The 22,227-nt window shown below is 38.9% G+C and overlaps 1 protein-coding gene across 3 annotated transcripts in view; it reads right to left on the reverse strand.

The window, feature by feature from the left end:
• Positions 1–347: 347 nt before the first annotated feature.
• Positions 348–22,227, reverse strand: part of MYOF (myoferlin) — a 118,935-nt gene continuing 97,055 nt past the window's right edge. For all 3 annotated transcript variants that reach the window (XM_075841011.1, XM_075841010.1, XM_075841009.1), the window contains 16 exons: positions 19,934–19,945; positions 17,297–17,395; positions 16,936–17,061; positions 16,074–16,229; positions 15,889–15,980; positions 14,758–14,928; positions 11,389–11,537; positions 10,090–10,229; positions 9,338–9,426; positions 8,750–8,845; positions 7,690–7,831; positions 5,896–5,995; positions 3,425–3,600; positions 1,525–1,634; positions 1,049–1,196; positions 348–881 (listed from right to left, as the gene is read on the reverse strand). In XM_075841011.1, the coding sequence (XP_075697126.1) occupies positions 846–881; positions 1,049–1,196; positions 1,525–1,634; positions 3,425–3,600; positions 5,896–5,995; positions 7,690–7,831; positions 8,750–8,845; positions 9,338–9,426; positions 10,090–10,229; positions 11,389–11,537; positions 14,758–14,928; positions 15,889–15,980; positions 16,074–16,229; positions 16,936–17,061; positions 17,297–17,395; positions 19,934–19,945 (1,842 nt within the window). In that variant the 3' untranslated portion in view covers positions 348–845. The remainder of the gene's footprint in view (positions 882–1,048; positions 1,197–1,524; positions 1,635–3,424; positions 3,601–5,895; positions 5,996–7,689; positions 7,832–8,749; positions 8,846–9,337; positions 9,427–10,089; positions 10,230–11,388; positions 11,538–14,757; positions 14,929–15,888; positions 15,981–16,073; positions 16,230–16,935; positions 17,062–17,296; positions 17,396–19,933; positions 19,946–22,227) is intronic.

Raw genomic sequence — 22,227 nt, forward strand, 5'->3', positions numbered from 1 at the left:
CAACGCCATATTTATGTCTATGGATTTAGAACGGGAGATCATAAAAGATCCTGCAGTTTTAATGTGTAGGTATCCCAATACTTTTTTTCAAACCGTGTTTTAAAATTGTTCTTTGGTATTGTAAAAGAAGGAATAGCTGGTGGCAAAAAAAAAACAAAAAAAACACTGTGGCTTGTCATTACAAAAGCCGTATACAAGAAGGTTACATTGACAGTACTGCCATTTTTATATGCTTTTTTGGATGAAAATCTTATTGTGATTAGTACTTCTCGGCTCCGGGAAAACCCTGAATTGTGGAGGAGTCAGTATTAAATTCACTCCAAGAAAACCAGCAAATCAGTCAGAAAAAGTGGAAAATAGTGATATTTATTTAGTGTGTACAGCAGTTTATTACAAATTGAAAAAAAACACTATATAAAAAGTACACAAATATAACGGTGCTTTGTATTTTGACCTCTATACATGTACAGTTGTAATATTATTGCACTTTTACTCTTTCCATAAAACAGTATTTTTGTTTGTGAGAACTTCCTGCCCTTTCAGTGCCCAGCTTTTCAGTAAAAATAAATGAATTGATGTATGTGACGAGGGGAAAGCGAAGATTACAGATTATGAACCAACACCTGAGGTGGACTTTGGTGAAAAGTATTTTGTTAATAAAATTGACTTTTCACATGTCACGACCCCGTGAACCTTCTCTAACCTTGGTTTTAGGTCTTATCCATTTATTATATTTAGCAGACAAGTGAACAAGGTTACATCTATTAAGAACGTCTTCCACAATCCAGGGCAGCAATGGGGACCAAACAATTATCTCAAGATTGTTCAGCTGTAGTTTGTATGGTCTATAAAGGTTTCACGATCTTCATGGAAATGTAGCCCTGGAATAAAAAAAAATGTTAAAAAAAAAAAAAAAAAGATACGGTGAATTTTTTTTTAAAATGTGACAAAAAAAAAATACATTCTCAAAAAGTTGTAATACATTTTGTACTTCATGAACGTTTTTACAGACTGTTTTACGCAAACATTTATGCTCAGCATAACCTACCGGCAGAGAATACAAAAACACTCCGACGAACAGCAGCACAAGGAACAGGAGGATGATACCAATGAAGATCCATTTGAATCTGCGCCACACAATGAATTTCATTGTCTTACATGGGTTTGTGAACCAAAGGAAGGAGGTTTCTGGTCGGCTGCATTTTGAAAGAAACAATATTAATCACACGAACAAACAGCAAGACAGAAAATGAGTTTGGTACTTTAAGTCGAGGAAAATAATGCAACTCAATTAATAATTAACTCTGTGAGGGAGAAAGGGCAAACATCAGCCGTCACACAAGGATATAAATGAAAAGATAGAGAACGGAGAAAAGGAAGATGGGGGGGGGGGGGGGGGGCGAGTAACACCAGGAACTAGGAGAGAAATCACAACATGTCAAAAACAGAACTGGGTTCTGGAGAAGTCTGGCAAAGGATCCGAATGCAGAGCACGTTACTCCAGGAATAAGAAAAAGCTCTCACTTTGGTGGGTCTAACTTGGGGTTCATGTTGGGTTCATCCCGTCCTTTGCCAGCTGGCCTTTCTTCTACCTCTTTCTCATTTAGCACTTCCAGCGTCAGCTCGATTTTTCCCTTTTGGCAAATGAAAACAGGTTCATGACATCTCACTAAACATCGTGTTCTGGTTGTTTAGAGAAAATAATGCATTTTAGCTTTTAAGTAAAGATCTCTTTTGGAGGTTCCCGGAGGTCAGTGTGTGTGTGAGCAGAAATGGTCGAGATAATGGCAACAATACTGATACCAATTAACCGTCAACTTATTCAAATTACGCTCTTCAATCTTTTCAGATAGACAAATGTATAAACATATGTACTTGTGGGACAGAGATTTGATATTGACACCAAGACATGAAATAGTACAGATCACATCTACACATTTTAAAAAGATTTTACCATTTTTTATAAATATATATTGAGATTAAATATTCATTTTATCCATAATTGAATACAGAATTCTGAATTATCCAGTCATTATTTTTTTCTACTGTCCTTTGAAGTATTTCTAAATTTGATCTAAAAATTCAGATTTATATATATTTTTTTTAAACACACAAATAAATCTATAATATTCTATTTTGGTGGAACATTGTCATCCGTTTGTTTATTGGGAGGATATAGACAACTGAAATGGATTTTTTCTGATAGTCCAGAAAACTTCATAGCATGTTTTAGGCTCTACTCGATTAAAATAATGTCACTGCATGAGATTTAATTGGACAACCCAGATATTCAAGCTTCAAGGACTTATGCCAGAGAAGTGTTGTTTTTCCTGGCAAAAATGTAAATGTGATGGGGGTCTGGTAGCTGGGACCTTTCCCTAGAACCAACTAGTCACATCCGTTTTACATAGGACACACATGGTCCTAGTTTCCCAAAGAAGGACAGTCCAATATTTGTAGGGCTTCCAGATCTAAACCCTAACAAATCTGACTTTTTTTTTTTCGTTTTTTACACGTTTGATGGAGTGTTCTTCTTTAGGACAACTCCTTTACAGCAGCAATAGATAAGAAGAGGTCTCTTAGAAAAAGATGGTCACAGTGAGACATGTACCCATCCTCATACCCATATGTTTAAGTGGCCCATAGGGAACCAAATATCCTTTCCTCATCTCATAGATGAAAACTTAAGGCCACGCTAAAATGTTCTATTATGTCAGACAATATCTGTGTACAACAGAGTGCTTCTATATCTCTAACAAACAATCCATCTAGATTTGGGCTTTGTAGCATGGAGAAGAAAAACAAAAATATCAGACCCTGGTGTAAAACTATGAAAAACAGGGAGGCCGGTTTTAGTGTAATACAGCAACCATAGAAGTCTATGGGGCCCTACTGTACCTGCCTAATCAAACAGAAAAAAATAAATAAAAAACAGATGCCATATTACAGAGGTATTCTCCACTACTAGGAGAATATATATCCTTAATACCTACTCGTACGGTAAAGCACTGGGGCTGTTTCTTGCTAAAATGAATACCAAGGCCACGCACACAAACATATTTTTGCAGCCGCAATTCACCCACAAATCTGCGGGTGAATTGCGGCCCCATTCATTTCAATGGGCCCATGCATTGCCCAAGAGCCTGGACCGCAAAAAGATACCACATGTTTTTTCACGACCGGCGGTCCAGGCTCGTTGAAATTAATGCACACAGCAATGTGCACAGCCCGTGATTTGCAGGCGGCAACGGGTGATGCTCCGCGGCTTTCCGAGCCGCAAGTCACGGCCCGGGCACACCACTACGTATATGTGCAAGAGGTCTAAAGCAGAAGCTCCTCAGCTCCTGTATACTTTCTGGATATAGACTACACGAGTACTTCTGTCCTGCTTAGACTGGGATAAATAAACTATATGAATTCTTACAGCCAAGATCCGTTTTCCATCCTTCTCAGCATAGCATGGCCACCACCCTTTCATGGACTTCTGTTCAAATAGAGATGCAACTTTGGAGGGTTTGATCTGGTCACCTACATCTAAGCTGCATTTTTGTGAAGTTTTTGCTGGTATAATTGTTCGGTGTAAATCAAGTTCAACAAAACCTATAAAAGGAGAGTGAAAAGGAAAAAATTATTTATAGTCAATGATAAAGCAAATTCTATTATTGCAAATTTTGATTAGAAATAAAATTAAAAAAACTTTCGTGATTTTCCATCATGACTGGACCTACGAATATATTTACAGCGTCTTAATGTTCTTACCACCTTAACCGTAGTGTTTTGTTTTTTTAGTTCTACACAATACTAACTTCAATACTTTATTACTCATTTAATAAACCGTATGAAATTTCACCTTCCCTTCAATTTGAAGTCTCTCGGCTAATACTACTCCCTCAAACTCCTGCACCTTGTGTGTGCCATTATAACCAGCTTATGATGGAGCCTTCCTTTTCGTACATGGGTAGAAGGACCCATGGGTACTAAAGCAACACAATAACAAACCTATGGATGTAGTATTTTTTCATTTCAAAACCATGTAACTTTTAATTTTTGCTATTATGTGCCTCCATTTACCCAAACCCATGACCATGTCCCTCAGCTCTCCTAGACATTTTAATTGTTGTACTTTTTGATTAATGCTATCTGCACCTCTTTGTGGTGGACCAGGTCAAACATCGACATACTAACAGGTTACTGTTGAAATAATAAATTTTGCAAAAGCTTTCTATGACTCAATGCTACACTAGTAAAAGTGTCTTTTCTAATTTACAACCTGTCCCCGGGGAACCTCAGCTTCTCTTCCATAAGCGTGTAGAACATATGGTTTGCCATACATGTATTTTAGTGGAGCAAATGATCAGGATCAAGGCCAGCGGTGTCTCACTAATGGGAACCACAAGCCTCACCTGGTTGGCTGTTGACAAATTAAAAGCAGATGCTGATCTCCATAAAAATTGAAAGAAGTCTTTTGTTTCATGAATAAGAAATTAGGTTGGAAACGATGACGTGTAGAAACCTTCTCACTCTGTTTGATCACTGCATGTCAAAACGTAAACGTTCTATTTATAATAAGCTGGTCACCAAGGGCTACAATGAATGTTTTCTAGGGAGCTTTGTCAACTTCCGTGAGTCTCGTGTCATATAAAGAATTTTCCTGTTATTTTTAATAAATAAAGCTTATTGAAACAAGAATTGAGTGCGCTCATACTTTGTGATGAAGGTCCTGCTTTAACCTGCACCACGAAACCAGATCTTGGAGACCTAGTTGATGCTAAGAGCTCCCACTATACAGCTCCTAGAGCCAGAACCTAAGGTGAAGTATATTGGTTCTGGCATTTATATGAAGAGGACATTAAATAGGGTCTGTCTGTCTGTCTGTCATCTGCTCTGGGTGATGTGGATTGGCTGTGCGCTACTAACTGCTCACAGTGATCCCAACAGATGTCCTTTTCAGTTGGATGCCAGGCACAGTAAATACCACCCTTCAAACTTTGTTCAGTTCTGAGAACTATATGGTGGGATCTCCGAGTAACTAATGGTTTAACCATTTTTGGGATATTAAATTATGACCTTTCTTAAGGGGGTATTATGGTTTCAGCAAATAAAGCTTATTCACCGTATAACGAACAGTTATATAATTTGCCATATAGAACACTTTCTATATTAATTCTTCACGGTTTCCAAGATCTCTGCCTGCAGATATTGAAGAACCTTTATTTACTTTTAGGGGATAAAAATGGGTATTGGTCATGTAATGATGACACAGGTGCACGGCTCATATACAGTTATCAGAACGCTTTCTTGTAATGAGCAGTGTACCGGTGTGATCATCATGGCTGAAAGCAGGACCCTGGACAACAAGCAAAGTAGTGCCCCTCTAAATGCCATTTTTAGACCGTTTTTCTGGTTTCTTTTCTTTATATAGACAAGGCCATATGCAGCCCACATAATACCACCATTTAGTACACAAATCATTTGCCCCATCCACATAATACCCCATTAAAAAAAAAAAAAAAAAAGACAATACTTAAATTAAATTCCCAAATAATACCACCATACATAAATAATACTGGGTGGCTTTAGTTTGCTTCTGGGGTTCCCATATTCAGGCTTGCCAACTGCTCAAACTTGCCATAGTGGTCATAACTTGACCAAGATAGATTTTTAACCTCTGGGATTAAACAATAAAAGTTCCCATTGAATGACTGTCAGTGATCTTGAAAAAAGAATTGATACAGAAACTAAATTAAAAGTAAAGACAATTAAGAAGTAGGTGCACATATAAAGTAGTATATAAAAGACAAAAAAAAAAACAACTACACTTTAAGCAAAGTATTTATTTTAATTCATTTTTTTTAATTTTTTTTTTAAAGATGTGTATTGAGAAAACACACATACCCAAGTAGTCATCCAAGGAGAATTTGTCATTGTCCCAGATTTGAAGTAATAGTTTTGGTGGCAGCTTAAATTCTGTTTTATCAAGGCTCCAGAAGTGTTCCTGAAATTAACACATACAAATTAATGGTCATAAGATCACACCAAGAATCCCTTTTGCCAAATTTGGATAAAAATAAAAAATGGCCATATCATCTAAGCCGGCTTCAATCTAAGTTTGGTAATTCTACATTTGTTACTTAGGTATTGACATTTTTGGGTTTTGCTCTAGGTGTCATTTTTGCAAACACAACAACCAAATTTTGCCTGTATACTAAGATTTTAATTACAAAAATATTTGATGTGTCTTTAAGCTTTCACAAATAACACTAGTAATAAAATAACTAATGAGGTCTCATTGTGCAAGATAGAAACCAGGTTTATTTTCGTTTTCTAGTTATTTCAATACATGCAGAATTTTGAAACAAAACACGTATTCATTCTAGTTTCCATGATTACATTCAGGGTCATCTGAATACAGATGTAGCCAAGTTTATCTGGACTCTGATAACTTGCTGCAGTGTAATATCACACAACAAAAACCATTAAAAAGTCATTGAAAAAAGTAAACGTTTGACACTATTTAAATGCGTTAAGTCAAGATAAAGATGGCTACATCTGTACTTGTAATTTACAGACAAGAGGAGAGTGTACTTACGTGTGTGAACCTTCGTAAAAGTCCTATTACACGGCCAGATATGCCGTGAAAACGAGCACTGATCAACTACACAGCTCTTTGATCGGCGCTCGTTTGCTCCTTTCACAAGGAGTAATGCTTGGTTATGTATGTGGGCGAGCGATCATTACCGAGATCATTGGGCCCCATACATTTCCATCAACGATAATATTTATTGCTGCATAAACTATACGATCAGCCGATGAAGAAAAATTTACTGGTTCATCGGCTGATCGTTGCCCTGTTTACACACGGTAATGATCGGGAAGGAGCGTTCATATGAATGCTCGATCATTGGGACGTATGAAAGGGCCTTTAGTATACAAATGTCCTTTTAAAATTAAATTACAATAGATTTATACATGTCCCTGGACAGACCCATGGCAATATGAATAAAATTACTATTTACATTATGAAGTGTATTCAGAGAGCTTGATGTCAAGGCACAATAGGAATAAGGCCTATATTACACAGCGACTTTTTATTAATAAAGTTCTAAAAAAAATAATTCTTTAAAGGGGTTTTTCCACCTCACGCTACAATATTTTCCTTGTACAGTGGCGCGGCCATCAACTCACTATATAGGGAAGGGCAACAACGCCCCCCCATTCACTTGAATAGAGATGTGTTGTACTTGACAGCACCACTGTGCAGGGAAAAAGCTGATCGGCAGAGGTTGGACCCCCACTGATCATGGGGTGATAAGAAATCATAACCTGTTGCTAAAATATGTTAAGAGGGGAATAGCCCTATAATTCTAAGGTACTGTGACTGGTCAACTCATTCAAGCAACCAGGGTTATTTTACATAGTGACAGCGGTATAGACCAGAATACATACACACACACATATATATATATATATATATATATATAAATAATTTATGCTTTTCTGCATTTACGCCATAGCTATTTATTTGGCTAGAATATGCTACTCTAGGAAAATTGGCTTACTTTTCTGAAGACTTGAAACCTGACTACACTATCCTGGCCTCTACAGGAGTAAATGTCTACCGCACACAGAAATCCGGTGCTTTACGCTTAACATATTTAATACAGGCACGACAATGTTCCACGGGCCCACCTTTTTAGAAATAACACAGAGCTGTTCCGCTGGAAGATATTCAAATGGGAAAACAAATCGCCAGTTAAAGTTTCCTTCACCGTCCAGTGACCGATAGTGCACATCTGTTTTCTGCTTATTTTCTTCATTGCCAGGAATCCAACTGAAAGTAATATGCAAACATATTTGGGTTTTATGTGACCTCGATAACTGGCGCTTTTGGTACCTTCCAAAAAGTCTGCACTGATTACGAGCTCGGAGTGTGTGTATAAAAGTGTCCAACTCAGCCTTATTTCACATAGTGATCTTTTCAGACCAGCCATGAAATCAAGTAACGAGTAAAGGAAGCTCAAGTCTGTAGACACGGGATTGGCGAGATCACCCATTGCCAGCACTCATCTGGTGCTCATTTATCTAAAGTAAACAGCAAACCCTGCATTATTAAGAATTGGTTTTGGTCCTTTACCCCATCACCAGTTAATGTATTCTCTATACATAAGATTACCCTATAGAGGAAGATTAATCACCCACCATATCTATGTAGTGAAAATCATTCCACGGACATTCACCCATTCCTCCAACAAGAGGAACACAGGATTTTTGTGTCTCCCACCTGCATGGCTGAACATTAATCTCAGATATCCCACGAGGCGATACACTGTAGTAATATTGCAACATTTTAGCAATCATATTACAGCTGCAACATCTGGACCTTCTGTGGTTCTACTGAACCAACCTTCGATGACCAAAAGAACCCTATAGTAGTCCAAGATCAGTACATTGTGGGGTCAGGGTGTCCATAGCACAGACTTGTGACTGATCTTAGACATATCCATACCTTACATACAGTAGGCAATCCAATTATACCCAGGTGTTTTAGTTTCTCATACAATGTATCCAAAAGAGACTACCTTTACACTTTACCCACGCGTAGCAAAGTAAATTATATAGAGGACCCTTTTATTTTTTGTCTAATGGCAGCAGAACTTAAAAATTGTGAGTTAATACTTTTCATAATTTTTGCTATTTAAGTAAGGTCTAATCCGATCCTCCCCTTCCCAAATACAGAAGAATAACCTACCCTTTGACATAAATATCACTCATTTCTTCTCCGGTAATACTCTTCTCATCAAGCAGAACGTCTTTTGTATTCCAAACAATCACACGCAGCACGTAGCTATATAAAAACACAGATTATAGTTCTCTATACCAAATGCAAAGTAAGGATAAGCAATAGCTGGACAATGGCAATGGCTTCCAGTAAAAGTAACAAAAGCAAAAGGCTCCGTGGAAATGAAAACTAAGTGGCAGTTGTGAATTATTCGACCCCTATGAATGGATCAGAAACCACGGGGAAAAAACGCCATGATTGGAGACGGCTTCTAAATAAAAGGTGGACACACAGGAAAATCTAGTTACACATGGCCAAACACGTTGCTACTATGGGTGGTGAAGTACTAATTGGAGAATACAATATAGGATCAGTAAAAAAAAAATCAATGCTCCCAATACTGATTTTGCCACATTAAAGTGTCGAATGATGCCAATAGGTATTAGATGGTGAGCAAATCCAAAATCCAATGTCCATGGCGTGGCTCAGAATGGCATCAAAGTACTTATCGTGTAATTGTAGAAGAGGATATTAACGGGATATTTTCATACAACATACTTTTTAGCTTTACGTGGTATAATATGGAATGGCGGTCCTGGAGGTCCCAAGCTTTTGGGGAAAACATCTACCCACATTTCCAGTTTCCCCTGTAAGAAGTAAAACAAACAACTTATACATTTCAGAAATTCCATTCTAAACTTCAGATGCATGCATTTGATTTTATAGTACGTGCACTGTGTTATAGCAGCCGTAGATTGCCAGCCGCTATAGTGAGGGTGCCTGCTGGAGGAGTAACTATTTCCATGAAATGTCAAAAAATTAGCTTTGGAGTATTGAGTAAAATAGTGATGGCACTCCCTAGTTCTTTCAGCTATGGAGCCCAGCAAGGAATGGCCACCAGTCAGCAGGCATCAATGATGGGTGAGACATTTGAACTTTTATTCAAACATCCTTGGCAGTGAAGACCACCATTCCCTTTTCCCATACAAAAAGGGAAGAATACTACTCATAGAAAATCTTGAGCACTTCATAGTTGGATGTACTAGTTATCTCCCCTGCACAAAGCCCAAGACTCGTCTTGACAGTCTTCCTAAAATATATAAATATATATATATATATATATATATATATATATATATTATATCTATGAATGGCTAGCTATAGGAGAATTAAAAGTAAATGATAAATCTAACAACTGGCGGATACGTGGACATTATATCCACATCACAATCCAATACTGTAGTTCTAGAAAATAATACATATAGTCACTAAAGGGTAACCCCTCAAGATAGAGCAGGAACCGGACTTACTTGTGAGAGGTTCGGTTGGAAGGTGCTATATAATGTCCGGGTTTCAACATGTTCTGGAACAAGACCCTGGCCTCGAAGTATATAAAGAGCAAGTCTCTCGTTGGCAGGTCCAAGGTGCTGATGTATTTTCTTGTTCGCCTCTACATAAAACATTAGGATAATCTGCTATTAATAAACAGGTTATTGAATTACACATGTTCTGTTCTCAATTGTAAAGTCCCTCAGACCAAGACCCTGTGTACGTGAACAGCTCGGAACAAGGAAGTAACTTTTGCTTGAACCTTTCCTTTCTTGGATACCAGCTCAGTTTCTGGCATCATGTGATGTTCTCTTTCTATATTCTTGCAAATAACTGGTCTCCTTACAGATCATTTATGTATTTACACAGATACTTTACTGGTCCAGGCATGTTATATGGTCTATTCAAGCTTAGCTAGCGGGCATGGTTGCCAGTCCAGAATCACATCTCGACTAAACATCCCCAAAAGTGCCAAATCAGCTAAAATAACGTGGATCTGCCCTCACTAAGCTTTCTGGTCATTAGTCAAGGGTGAGATGGCACATCTTACAGACAACACTGTCCATCATGCAGCAGAACCCATACTTATTTCTAAGAAGCCCACTTGTTGAACTTTAACCCCTAAAAAGGAGCGATTCTTTGGGTGTCAGGTCCACACAAAATCTTTCAGCATTCTGGACAAGCTGTACTTTCTAAACATACAATTTGAGTATGTATAGGTTAGTGTTTAACCTTAATGAACTACATTTTAATTTTTTTGGGGAGGGCGGGGCATGTAAAATAATATTATTTTTTTTTAACAGACTATGCTGCAATACTTCTGTATGCCAGTATATTGATTTTATGCATATAAATATGCACAAGCACCAGGTACGACCCTTATAGGAGTTTACAAGAGACAGCCCTAGGGAACTTTGTCAGAATCTGGACTGTCTCCATAGTGAGGACAGCCCCAACCATCACTGGTACATTCTCACTCCCATCATTGTTCACATCGGGACAGATGCAGAGACGCACATTCATCTTGATATAATCGTAAGATAAGGTGTTGGAACTATCTAAGGTCCCTGATGTATTATTACATCCAGGGGAAAAGTTCTAGAGTACACACTTTAAGATCGATTATTCTTTACAGAAAACGTGTGAATGGATCCTGCATATGCGGTTTAGACATTAAACAATGTTTGCATTACGTAATTCATAACGATCATACATAATGGGCCTTAGTACTAATTCTAGATACTGGCACTGGACTCCATTTCACAGATGACACGGCTCACCAAAGTCTTGCAGGGAGTACTCTCGGCCTGAAAAGGAGGCTTTTGTTCCATTTTCTGAGTACACAGGTGGAGGAACAGCTTTTACTCGGGCAACGTTCTCCAAGATTTGACTCGGTTTCAGCTGATCCCTCCACTGATTTATCCCTGTTCTGTAAACAAAGAAATCGACACATTAACCAATCTCTGTATATTACCACCCATGGAGCTCACCCACAATAGTAATAAATTATTAAGTACAGACATTATACTTTAGACTTGATCGTTAAATAGAGGAATATGGCTAGATATCGCATGGGTTTAGCACTTTTAAAACGAGCACCGATCGACAATACAGCTTGTCAATTGACGCTCATTGGTCCTTTTAAGCGGAGCAATGATCGTTACTACGATCGCTCGTTCCCATGCATTTGCATCATGTCGGCAGCGCGTCTCCCTGTTCACACAGAGATGTCCTGCCGACTAGCGATAATTTTTCAGCTGCATATAAAATGCGATCAGACGATGAACGAGCGTTTCCCTGTTCATCAGCTGATCATTGCCCCATTTACACAGGCCACTGACTGGGAACAAGCGTTCATATGAAAACCATTGCCAAATCATTGGCTCGTGTAAAAGGGCCTTAAGACAGCCTAGTTCAGAGACTTAAGAGCCTTGTATTAAGTTGTTTGTCCAGAAATGTAATCAAGTCCAATTATATTGTATAACGGTTCACCCATTATCTGGAAAAAAATCTACAGCAGGTCAATAAGGCCTTATTCACACTGACCGGTTTACATGCACATGAATGTCAGTAACATCCATTTTTCTTCTCCGTGCTTCTCCTCTGCACTTTCTGGTTTTAGTTTTTTTTCCTCTGTATTCCTTACTACCGATTAGTGAAAAACAGACAGAACACGGAAGTCGTCCGTGTGCTGTCCGTATTTATTTTTTTTCACCAAGCCATAGAGATCAATGGGCGAGTGTGGTCAGCAAAAACACACCAGAATAGGAAATGCTGTTATTTTCTCACAACGGACACACGATCCATCAAAATAAAAAAAATAAAAAAATGGGATGTGTGAATAGCCCCAGTGACCATGTGAATGGGGCTGAGCAGCAATATCCCACACAACCCATGTACAGCACAGGGCATGGTGCGGTTTTTCAAAGAGAGCAGTCATGTTTCTTAAAGTAAATGTCCACCCTTTTGTATCGTAATAGGTCAGATATAATTATATATTCGGAAATAAATCTAACAGTTGAAGCTCTGTTTTTTGCATTTTTTTCAGTTACAGAACTCCAAATCCGCTGCATAACCATAATTAAAATGATAACATTCTGCCACCACTAGGAGAAAACCTACAAAGAGAGGTCAATCAAACATTTATATGAATATAGTGAAAAATACAAAAATCACTATCAAAACAAATGCATACAAAAAGATTAAAAATGAGTCATACAATGCAAAAGGAGGCGTCAGCCTGTGCAAGGAGCATATACAGTCGTTCATATATGGGTAACATACAAAGACTAACGATGTGAGGTGCATAAATGAGTAGAAGTATATATGTAGTCAGAATTGAACTAATGCATACGCCTCCTTTTGTAGGACTCCTTTTTAATCTTTTTGAATGCATTGGTTTAATAAAGCGATTTTTTTATTTTTTACTATATTTCATATGAATGTGTTAGTTGACCTCTCTTTGTAGGCTTTATTTAAAGTGTAGCTAAACGTTTCACAAACTTCTGACATGTCAGAAGTTTGGATTGGTGGAGGTCCAAGCACTGAGACCCAACAACTGCTAGAACGAAGCAGCTGAAGCGCTCAGCCGCTTTGTGTCTGTTCGGCTTTTTCCGGAAAGCCGATGTATCAGAGTACGGGCTCATAGACTTTCTATTGAGTCCGTACACCGATACATTTGTTTCTGGAAAAAGCCGTACAGCTGTTTCAGCTGCTTCGTTCTAGTTATTGGTGGGGGTCTCAGTGCTCGGACCCCCACCAATCCAAACTTCTGACATGTCACTAGGACACGTCAGAAGTTTGTCAAACGTTTAGCTAACCTTTAAGTATTAGGTCAATGCACCAAGTAGTACTTGGTTGTTTCTTTGCCGTATAATCTAGATTTCATCTAGTAAATATACTAGTTACCCCTTTTAGGCATCTGTCCTGTACGTACAAATAAGCTGTGCCGCACCACTAGAGGGAGCTCAGGAGCAAGTGGTGGCAGCATTGTATTATTTTTCCATGGCCATGCAGGGGATTTGGATCTCTATAGTGGTTGGAGCTTTAGTTTCTTAAAGAGGCTCTGTCACCAGATTTTGCAACCCCTATCTCCTAGTGCAGCAGATCGGCGCTGCAATGTAGATTACAGTAACGTTTTTATTTTTAAAAAACGAGCATTTTTGGCCAAGTTATGACCATTTTTGTATTTATGCAAATGAGGCTTGCAAAAGTACAACTGGGCGTGTTTAAAGTAAAAGTCCAAGTGGGCGTGTATTATGTGCGTACATCGGGGCGTTTTTACTACTTTTACTAGCTGGGCGTTCTGACAAGTATCATCCACTTCTCTTCACAACGCCCAGCTTCTGCAAGATCACGCTGTGACGTCACTCACAGGTCCTGCATCGTGTCAGACGAGCGCGGACACATCGGCACCAGAGGCTACAGTTGATTCTGCAGCAGCATCAGCGTTTGCAGGTAAGTAGCTACATCGACTTACCTGCAAACGCCGATGCTGCTGCAGAATCATCTGTAGCCTCTGGTGCCGATGTGTCCTCGCTCGTCTGACACGATGCAGGACCTGTGAGTGACGTCACAGCGTGATCTGCCAGAAGCTGGGCGTTCTGAAGAGAAGTGGATGATACTTCTCATCAGAACGCCCAGCTAGTAAAAGAAGTAAACACGCCCTGATGTACACACATAATACACGCCCAGTGGACTTTTGCAAGCCTCATTTGCATAGATACAAAAATGGTCATAACTTGGCCAAAAATGCTCGTTTTTTAAAAATAAAAACGTTACTGTAATCTACATTGCAGCGCCTATCTGCTGCAATAGCAGATAGGGGTTGCAAAATCTGGTGACAGAGCCTCTTTAATGTTTGTTTATTACAGAAAACAATCTGCGCAGATTGTTGGATCTTCTATATTTACGGAAGGTCAGGAATGGGATTGAAGCATGGCTGGTTGTGTACAGAAGAAGTCTTCATATGAGAAAGCTACAGTCACTACAATAACATTTTTATCTTAGGTCTTAAAAAAAGCTCAAAAGTGTATTCCTATCTAGTATGAATTCTAAATTCTGCTGTAATTATGGTAAATCCCTGCATGAATGTGTCCATGGCAAGAATTAAGTAGGGCCAAGCCTGGCATGGAATTATTCAGACTTACACACAGTAGGTCTGTGGCAACCCACAATGGCTTCCAAACCGAGAAAGAAATCTGTTTTCCAAGTCTATTGTGGTTTCTCCTACTTTTTCATCTCGTGTCAGAGTGTCATAATCGTACACCGAGATCTTCAGATCTTTCTCTTGGGGTAAGAAGCAGCTCAGCTCATACATTCTGCAGGGACAAGGATTAGAAACGTTAAAGAAAACATGTTTGGATTACACAGGCTCAAAGGGGTTTCCAAGACCAGGAATAGATTTCAATCTGAGATTTGGGGTTTCGGCTCATAAAGCTTCTAGATTTTTAAGATCTGCTCTTCAGCCAAATGCAAGATTATAATATGATCCAACTGTATAAGCCACCAGAAAATTATGGTAAATAGGTGGGGAATGGAGATTATAACAACAATGAGAATATTGAGTGGGGCCATGCTGGCTGCCAGGAGGCTCTAATGAGTAATGTCTGGTCCTGATTTTTAGAAAACGTAAAGGGATTCGATACTAGTCATAGTATAGTACGTTATAAAGCTCATACTGGTTTCTTAAAAAGCCACTTACAATTGTGACCATCTGAACGTTGGAAAAAAACGGAGAACAAACAAGAGAGTTTTTTTATAGATGTTGGTAGAATGATGAAACAATACCCCAAATAATAACCCTGGTATGCTAAATGACCTTAGTATGTTCACTTTGCTAATTATAAAAATCTGCTGAAGTTCCACTCGGTCATGTAAAGATTAATAAATGGTCAAAAGATTTTTCTGCCACCATTCAACACCTCAGATTCTCTATTAACTCGTAGACATCAACATGTTAATTCCTGAAGACAAGAGAGATGCAAGGATGGCAGAGACCGTCAAACCCATTCATAGAAGGGTGAGGGGGGATGCCCGATTCATAAACCCCTGAGAATGGATACTAGATGTTGTACGAGAACCCCATAGGCATAACATGGTCATCAAGTCCCAAAGAAATGGGTTTGCTTTACCAGGTGTTCTAGGATTTACAAATCCATGAAGATTATCTACCCGGTTGCTCATCTTGCAGGTCGAAAACCATGCATATCTAGCCCTTCATAATAACCAAGACAAAAAGCATGAGACCATGAGGACATATAGACAATTACATGACATACCTTCCAAAAACTGGATTTAGAGTGTTGGGTATGTAGTTATCCCGGTCCTCAATTACTTTCTTACTTAAAGTAATTTTGATGTAAGGATCACACTAGACGAAAACACAAATATTAAAATGAATCTTCATTTGGCATGGCTTAGAAGTGGTGGAGAAACTAAAAATTGGAAGAAGTGGAGCCCTCACCAGCCCATTATTATCCTTGGGTTGAAGATCTATTCCTCGGACTATGTAGATACGAACAATGCATTCCTGGGGACCACTGTCCGGCAGCTCCCGGAATTGTCGAGGAGGGGATTGGATGCTTGGGTCATCGGAGAGAGGGTATATACGGAAAGATCCCTATAAAAAATAAAAATAAGTTAAAACAATGCAGAATAAGAAGTACTTGAACTTTTTTTTTTAATACACAAAACCGGTTATTTCTAACTTACTCACCAGATATATTTTTGGCCGTACTGAACTTTTTTGTATATAGGGATTTAGCAGCTAGAACTTTTTTTTTATCTGACCAGGCAGGTGCGTTGCATATAATTATAAATACATAGCCTCTCAGTGTATTATAATAATAATAATAATAATAATAATAATAAATAATCTTTGTGAACCGGCCCCGTGGTCGGACTGGCACACCAGGGTACTAGAGGAACGTACTTGGGCCGAAGGCCTGACACAGTATGGCCTCGCTAAAGTATACGTTTTTTAGCCACAGTATGTTAAGCAATAGCTGGAATGGCCAGTGGGTGACACCGCCAGACCTCCACACTCTTCCGGAGGCCGGGCAGCCTCACATTCAGCAGAGTGGCTTATGGTTCGAATTCACTCACTAAACAGCATTCCCCATGTGTTATGAAGATGGAAACCCGGACTCGCACATTTTTTAGAAAGCATTTGTGCACGGCGTAGAATTTAGGGGCTCTAATAGGGAGGGTGCTGGGAGGAGGCATTTTGCCTCCCTGACAGTTTATAAATAAAAAAAGTTTCCATACAGTATAACACCCGACTTTGTGTAAAATATTTGCAATCACAATGATCATAAAATTCTTACCTTAAACTCTCCAACTACAGAAGGATCCTCACTGTCTTCAGATTTCCCTCTGAACAGCTTAAAGGTTTCACAAAAATCGATCAAGCCGCTATACTCCGGCACCTCCTCCAGCTCACACTCGTACACCTGTAACGTGAAGAATAAAAAAAAAAAAAAAAAAAAGTACATTCAAAAATTACATTTTGAACATTTTAGGACAGTCAATAACCCCAGTGATATGAATGCAAGGGACACACTATTAACCACTTATTGTTAGGACTTTAAATGTAAGTAGAGACTGTGCAGTGATCTACATTATTCTAAACCAAATGCACTAAACCGGAATCACGAAGATGCGCTGTATATTAGCTAAATAGTATACCTTTAGGGCATCATAACCTTTCTGCAAATATTGGCCGCATTTTTCATGTTCTCCTATTGAGGTATAATATTTACTCCACCAATCAACAATTTCTTCTTCCTGTTGAGGGAACAATGACTGTTAGGAATGGTCGCTTTGTCCGGTTATTGATAAAAATATAGATCTAGATATTTACTGGGGTAAACATCGCCACCTTCTGGATACCATGCAAACTGCAATTTAGTGATAATTTCGTAGCTCATATGTCTTGAGAGGGTTTTTTCCCCACACCAGCAACAGGTTAGATAATGTTCACAAGCACTTGGCTATCCACATTTACAATGGGAAAATCCGTTAAAACAAAATTCATAATATACACCTGTGAATTATTCAGGAACCCATGAGAAGTACAGTATAAAATACCAGGCTTCATTAGAATGTCCAATACATGTGCCATTTTTATTGTACTAAAGCAATATGGTGAAAACCTCAATAGGATTACGTGTTTGACAGTGTATTACACTTCTTGTCTCCTGATTTTAGCCGCTGGTTAAAAAAAATAAAATAAAAAAAAAAATAGAAGAAGAAGAAGGACAATACATTGTCAGAGGAAGTTTTTGGGGAAAAGTATACAGTACTTATCTGCACCTTTTCTCCCGGTTTGTTAAAATCATAATACAGTATATAGTGTAATGTGTATATAGGGTCAGGTGTATATTAATCAAACCCTAGAATAGTCAAGACTATACAGTATTCTGTAACCTATAGTGGAGTTTGCCACCTAATGGTCAAAGCTATTACTGCAGCTTTTAAAACCTTGAACGTTTTATTTTTAGAACATCCATCAGCCTGGGATATCCTAGATTCATGCAAACCGTACAAAATAGACGGCATTGCCAAAATAATTAAAAGCACACAATTCCAAATAAATTCTTAAATCACAAAAATAATCTCTGACCACCATCTGAAGGAATTCCCCTGTCTCAGGAGTATAGAATATTGATATATTTACTCGTAGATGTAAGCAGCCAGGAAAATCTAGGCATTACCAACAGATAAGTATAATTTGGCCTGTCTGCCTCTACCATAATTCCCCTCTTTAAATGAAAGACTTGAAATCGGTTTTACGCAGGATCATGTAACATTACGAGTTACTGAGCAAACACTGGAAAAAAGATCAGGCCGACAGTGGGCACGTCTGCCAGATATGAAACCACTGGATATACAAGTCAGATTTGGTTTCCTCTGCATGAATATTAATTAGAAAAACTCTTAACCGGACACCTTGGGAAAAAGGCTTCTCTGGTTTGTAGTATTTGGTGTTCTTGCCGCATTCTCAAAAATAACATGAAGCTTTTCTATTTCCTCTTAGTCATTTGCTTACATACAGCTTGCTCAGGAAAGCATTTCCCACCAGGAATATTTGGACTCCGTTCTCTTCGGCTTTTTTCCCTTCTGGTTCTGATGTATTTGACAATAATAGCGTAGTCTTGCCATCAAGAACAGTGGAAGCCGGACAGACCCCATTATAAGTCAATGGGATCCGTCAGGATCCACTTGACAAAAAGATCTGTCATGCGGATCACGGTTCCTTTCAGAATAGAAACCATGGTGGAGGTGTGAAGGAGTATTATGCAATAACTACAGGCATGTTCAATACTGCGTTATTTGGTAGAGAAAGCAAACGCAGATATATTCTATCTAAATATTAAACCCTAACGGAAGTAATCTGCAATATAAAACTAAAGGTTTTTCGTTAAATAAATAGAATACATTATATAATAAAAAAATTCTGTAACTTTATAATGTGCTTAATCTTTCAATATTTCACACGTTTTACTAAATCTGCTTGCTGTCAATGAATGGGAAAATTCTTGTTTACAGAGGCTGAGAACCTGTCCAACTGACACCGGTACACAGCCTCTAGGTTAGACATTTCTTAAAGGTTGCCTCAATGATTGGGGGGAAAAAAATAAAATAGATTTATCTATATAATTTTTCAAGCTATAGAATACATAAAGTAATGTGAAAGGGAAGGCATACCATGGCAACCAATTTGTATTGCTCTGATACATCTAATAAAATAGAAAATTAAGACTCTCTGCAAAGAGTCTTGAATAAAAACCCCATACTGTTAACAGTTTCTATGCAGACACATGTTTCTATGGTTACAGACTACAAGCAAACCATGTGTAGTCTGATCCTATAGTCACTCCCTTTCATCTCTCTCCACTACACTACTTATTTACCTACCAAATGTACGCTAGCAAGTAGTGGGATAGGGATGGAAGGCAGTTTAAAGGATTTCTATGCAGGAGAAGACTACACAGGGTTTGTTTGTAGTCTGTAACCACGGAGACACAAGTCTGCATAGGAGCTGTAGACACAGAACAGCAAGACATTTTTAAATCAAGACGATTTTCAAAGTTGCTTCCTTTATTTCAGATGCATTGCAACAATACAGAACGTTGTTGCAAAGGTGGGCAAAGACTTAAAAGGTGGATTTAATTTTATACAACAGGTACAATTTCTCCATGGAATATGCATGTTTTAAAAACTTTGTGCCAATGACCACATTTTTTTTTCTGCTGCCTCTGCCACATACTGCAATATACAGAAGCTCTATGTTTTTTAAAAGTGCAAACAAGAGATTTTTACCTTTTCTTGAAGCTGGTGTAAAGATCAATCAACATTCCATAGTAGGAACACGAAAAAACAAAAAAGCATGTGTTAGAACAGAGTCTGAAGTAGATGTAAACAATAATTTATTTTTAATATATGTAATTTAAAGCAAGAGAAGTCAATGTCACCAAGTACACACAGATTTAGAATTTTGTGAGTTCTCGGTTTATTACATACTAAAAATGCTAATAAGAACCATAATAATCAAATTATAATGCATTCTTTGTATGGGTATAATACAAAAAGCGGATTTTTATATGGATTTAGCTGTACATAAAGTATTAGCATCTCGTACGCAATAAACGTGCATTATGAAATTAGAAGATAAGAAATTTTTTTCCTGAAACAAGCTAAATTTAAAAAAAAAAAAAAAAAAAAAAAGACTTACCTTACTAAATGACCCAATTACAAAAAATTACAGAAAATCTGTGAATTCCGCACAATGTGCCACAAATTACAGAACAGTCTCCTATCACTTAAAAAAAATATTTCATGTTACGGTTGATGCTTAAATGACTATATATTGTATATAAGATCTGCTTTGCCAGGATGAAAAATTCCTATTAATTTAAACGTGATCTCAACGTAAACCTCCACCTTAAAATAAATCTATTTTTATCATCATGTGATTTTTAGGTCCAAAATTCTGTGTTGATCAATTTCTTAAAGCTCTGTCCTGTGTAAATATGTATGGTTTTTCTGATATTGAGTTCCAAATCCCCTGCGTAGACCGATTTTTAAAAGAGAACAGTCTGGCTACTTGCAGCCACCACAAGAGGGAGCATGCGAACTTACTGCATACGGCCTTATTATTTTCCCAGGAGAGACATTTATGACATATCCAGAGGATATGTCAAATGTCAGTTAGATGCGGGTCCCACCTCTGGGACCTGCATCCATCTCTGGAATGGGGCCCCCTAAACCCCAAACTAGCTTTGTCTGATCTCGCTGCCTTCCCGCCACTTCCTGGTTATATGGTCGGGTGTTACGAACAGCGTAACTCGATGAGCTACGACGTTTCCGTAAATCCCATAGTAGTGAATGGCAGTTACGGAAGCAACGTATCATGCAAGCTACGCAGTTTTCGTAACAACCATTCAGTTCTATGGGACTTCCGAGTTCTGCGAGCTACGCGGTTTTCGTAACTCACGACCATATAACCTTTTTCGTGGTCGAAATTCACCAGATTCAGGCGCAACACAGTGGTTTAGGGGGCCCCATCCTGGAGATAGGTGGGACCCACATCTGACATATCGTGTGGATAGGTCATAAATGTCCCTCGTGGGAAAACTCCTCAAGGCTGGGTTCACACACCCTATTTACGGACGTAATTTGGGTGTTTTAGCCTCGAATTACGTCCGAAAATACGGCTCCAAACATCTGCCCATTCATTTGAATGGGTTTTACGATGTTCTGTGCCGACGGTCATTTTTTTTACGCCCCGCTGTCAAAAGACTGCGAGTAGAAATAAAAAAAAAAAAAAAAAAAAAAGACGCCCGCGTCAAAGAAGTACATGTCACTTCTTGAGACGGAATTGGAGCAGTTTTCCACATGCCATTACGTCTGAAATTCCGGAGCGTTTTTCTCCTGAAAACAGCTCCGTAATTTCAGCTGTAACGGAAGTGCACATGTGAACCCAGCCGGCCTCATGCACACGACCGTAAAAACGCCCGTTATTACGGGTCGTAATCACGACCCGTAATAACGGGCTCATAGACTTCTATCGGCGACGGGTGCCTTCCCGTTTTCTCACGGGAAGGTGCCCGTGCCGTTGAAAAAAGATAGAACATGTCCTATTTCAGGCCGTAATAACGGCACGGACAGTCCATAGAAGTCTATGGAGCTCTCGTAATGACGGGTGGCTACATGTGTGCACCCGTCATTACGGCAGCGTTGCTAAGCGACGTCAGTAAATAGTCACTGTCCAGGGAGCTGAAAGAGTTAACTGATCGGCAGTAACTCTTTCAGCACCCTGGACAGTGACTACCGATCAGTATAAACCTGTAAAAAATAAAAATAAAAGACGTTCATACTTACCGACAACTTCCTGCTTCCTCCAGTCCGGTCTCCCGCTCGTTGCCTTGGTGACGCGTCCCTCTCGACATCCGGCCCGAAGTCCTGGATGACGGTTCAGGCCATGTGACCGCTGCAGCCAATCACAGGTCAATCACAGGCTGCAGCGGTCACATGGACTGCGGCGTCATCCAGGGATGTCGGGCTGGATGTGAAGAGAGGGACGCGTCACCAAGACAACGGCCGGTAAGTATGAA

Source organism: Rhinoderma darwinii, chromosome 11 (assembly GCF_050947455.1).
Source record: "Rhinoderma darwinii isolate aRhiDar2 chromosome 11, aRhiDar2.hap1, whole genome shotgun sequence".
In the NCBI taxonomy this organism is placed as follows: Eukaryota; Metazoa; Chordata; class Amphibia; order Anura; family Rhinodermatidae; genus Rhinoderma; species Rhinoderma darwinii.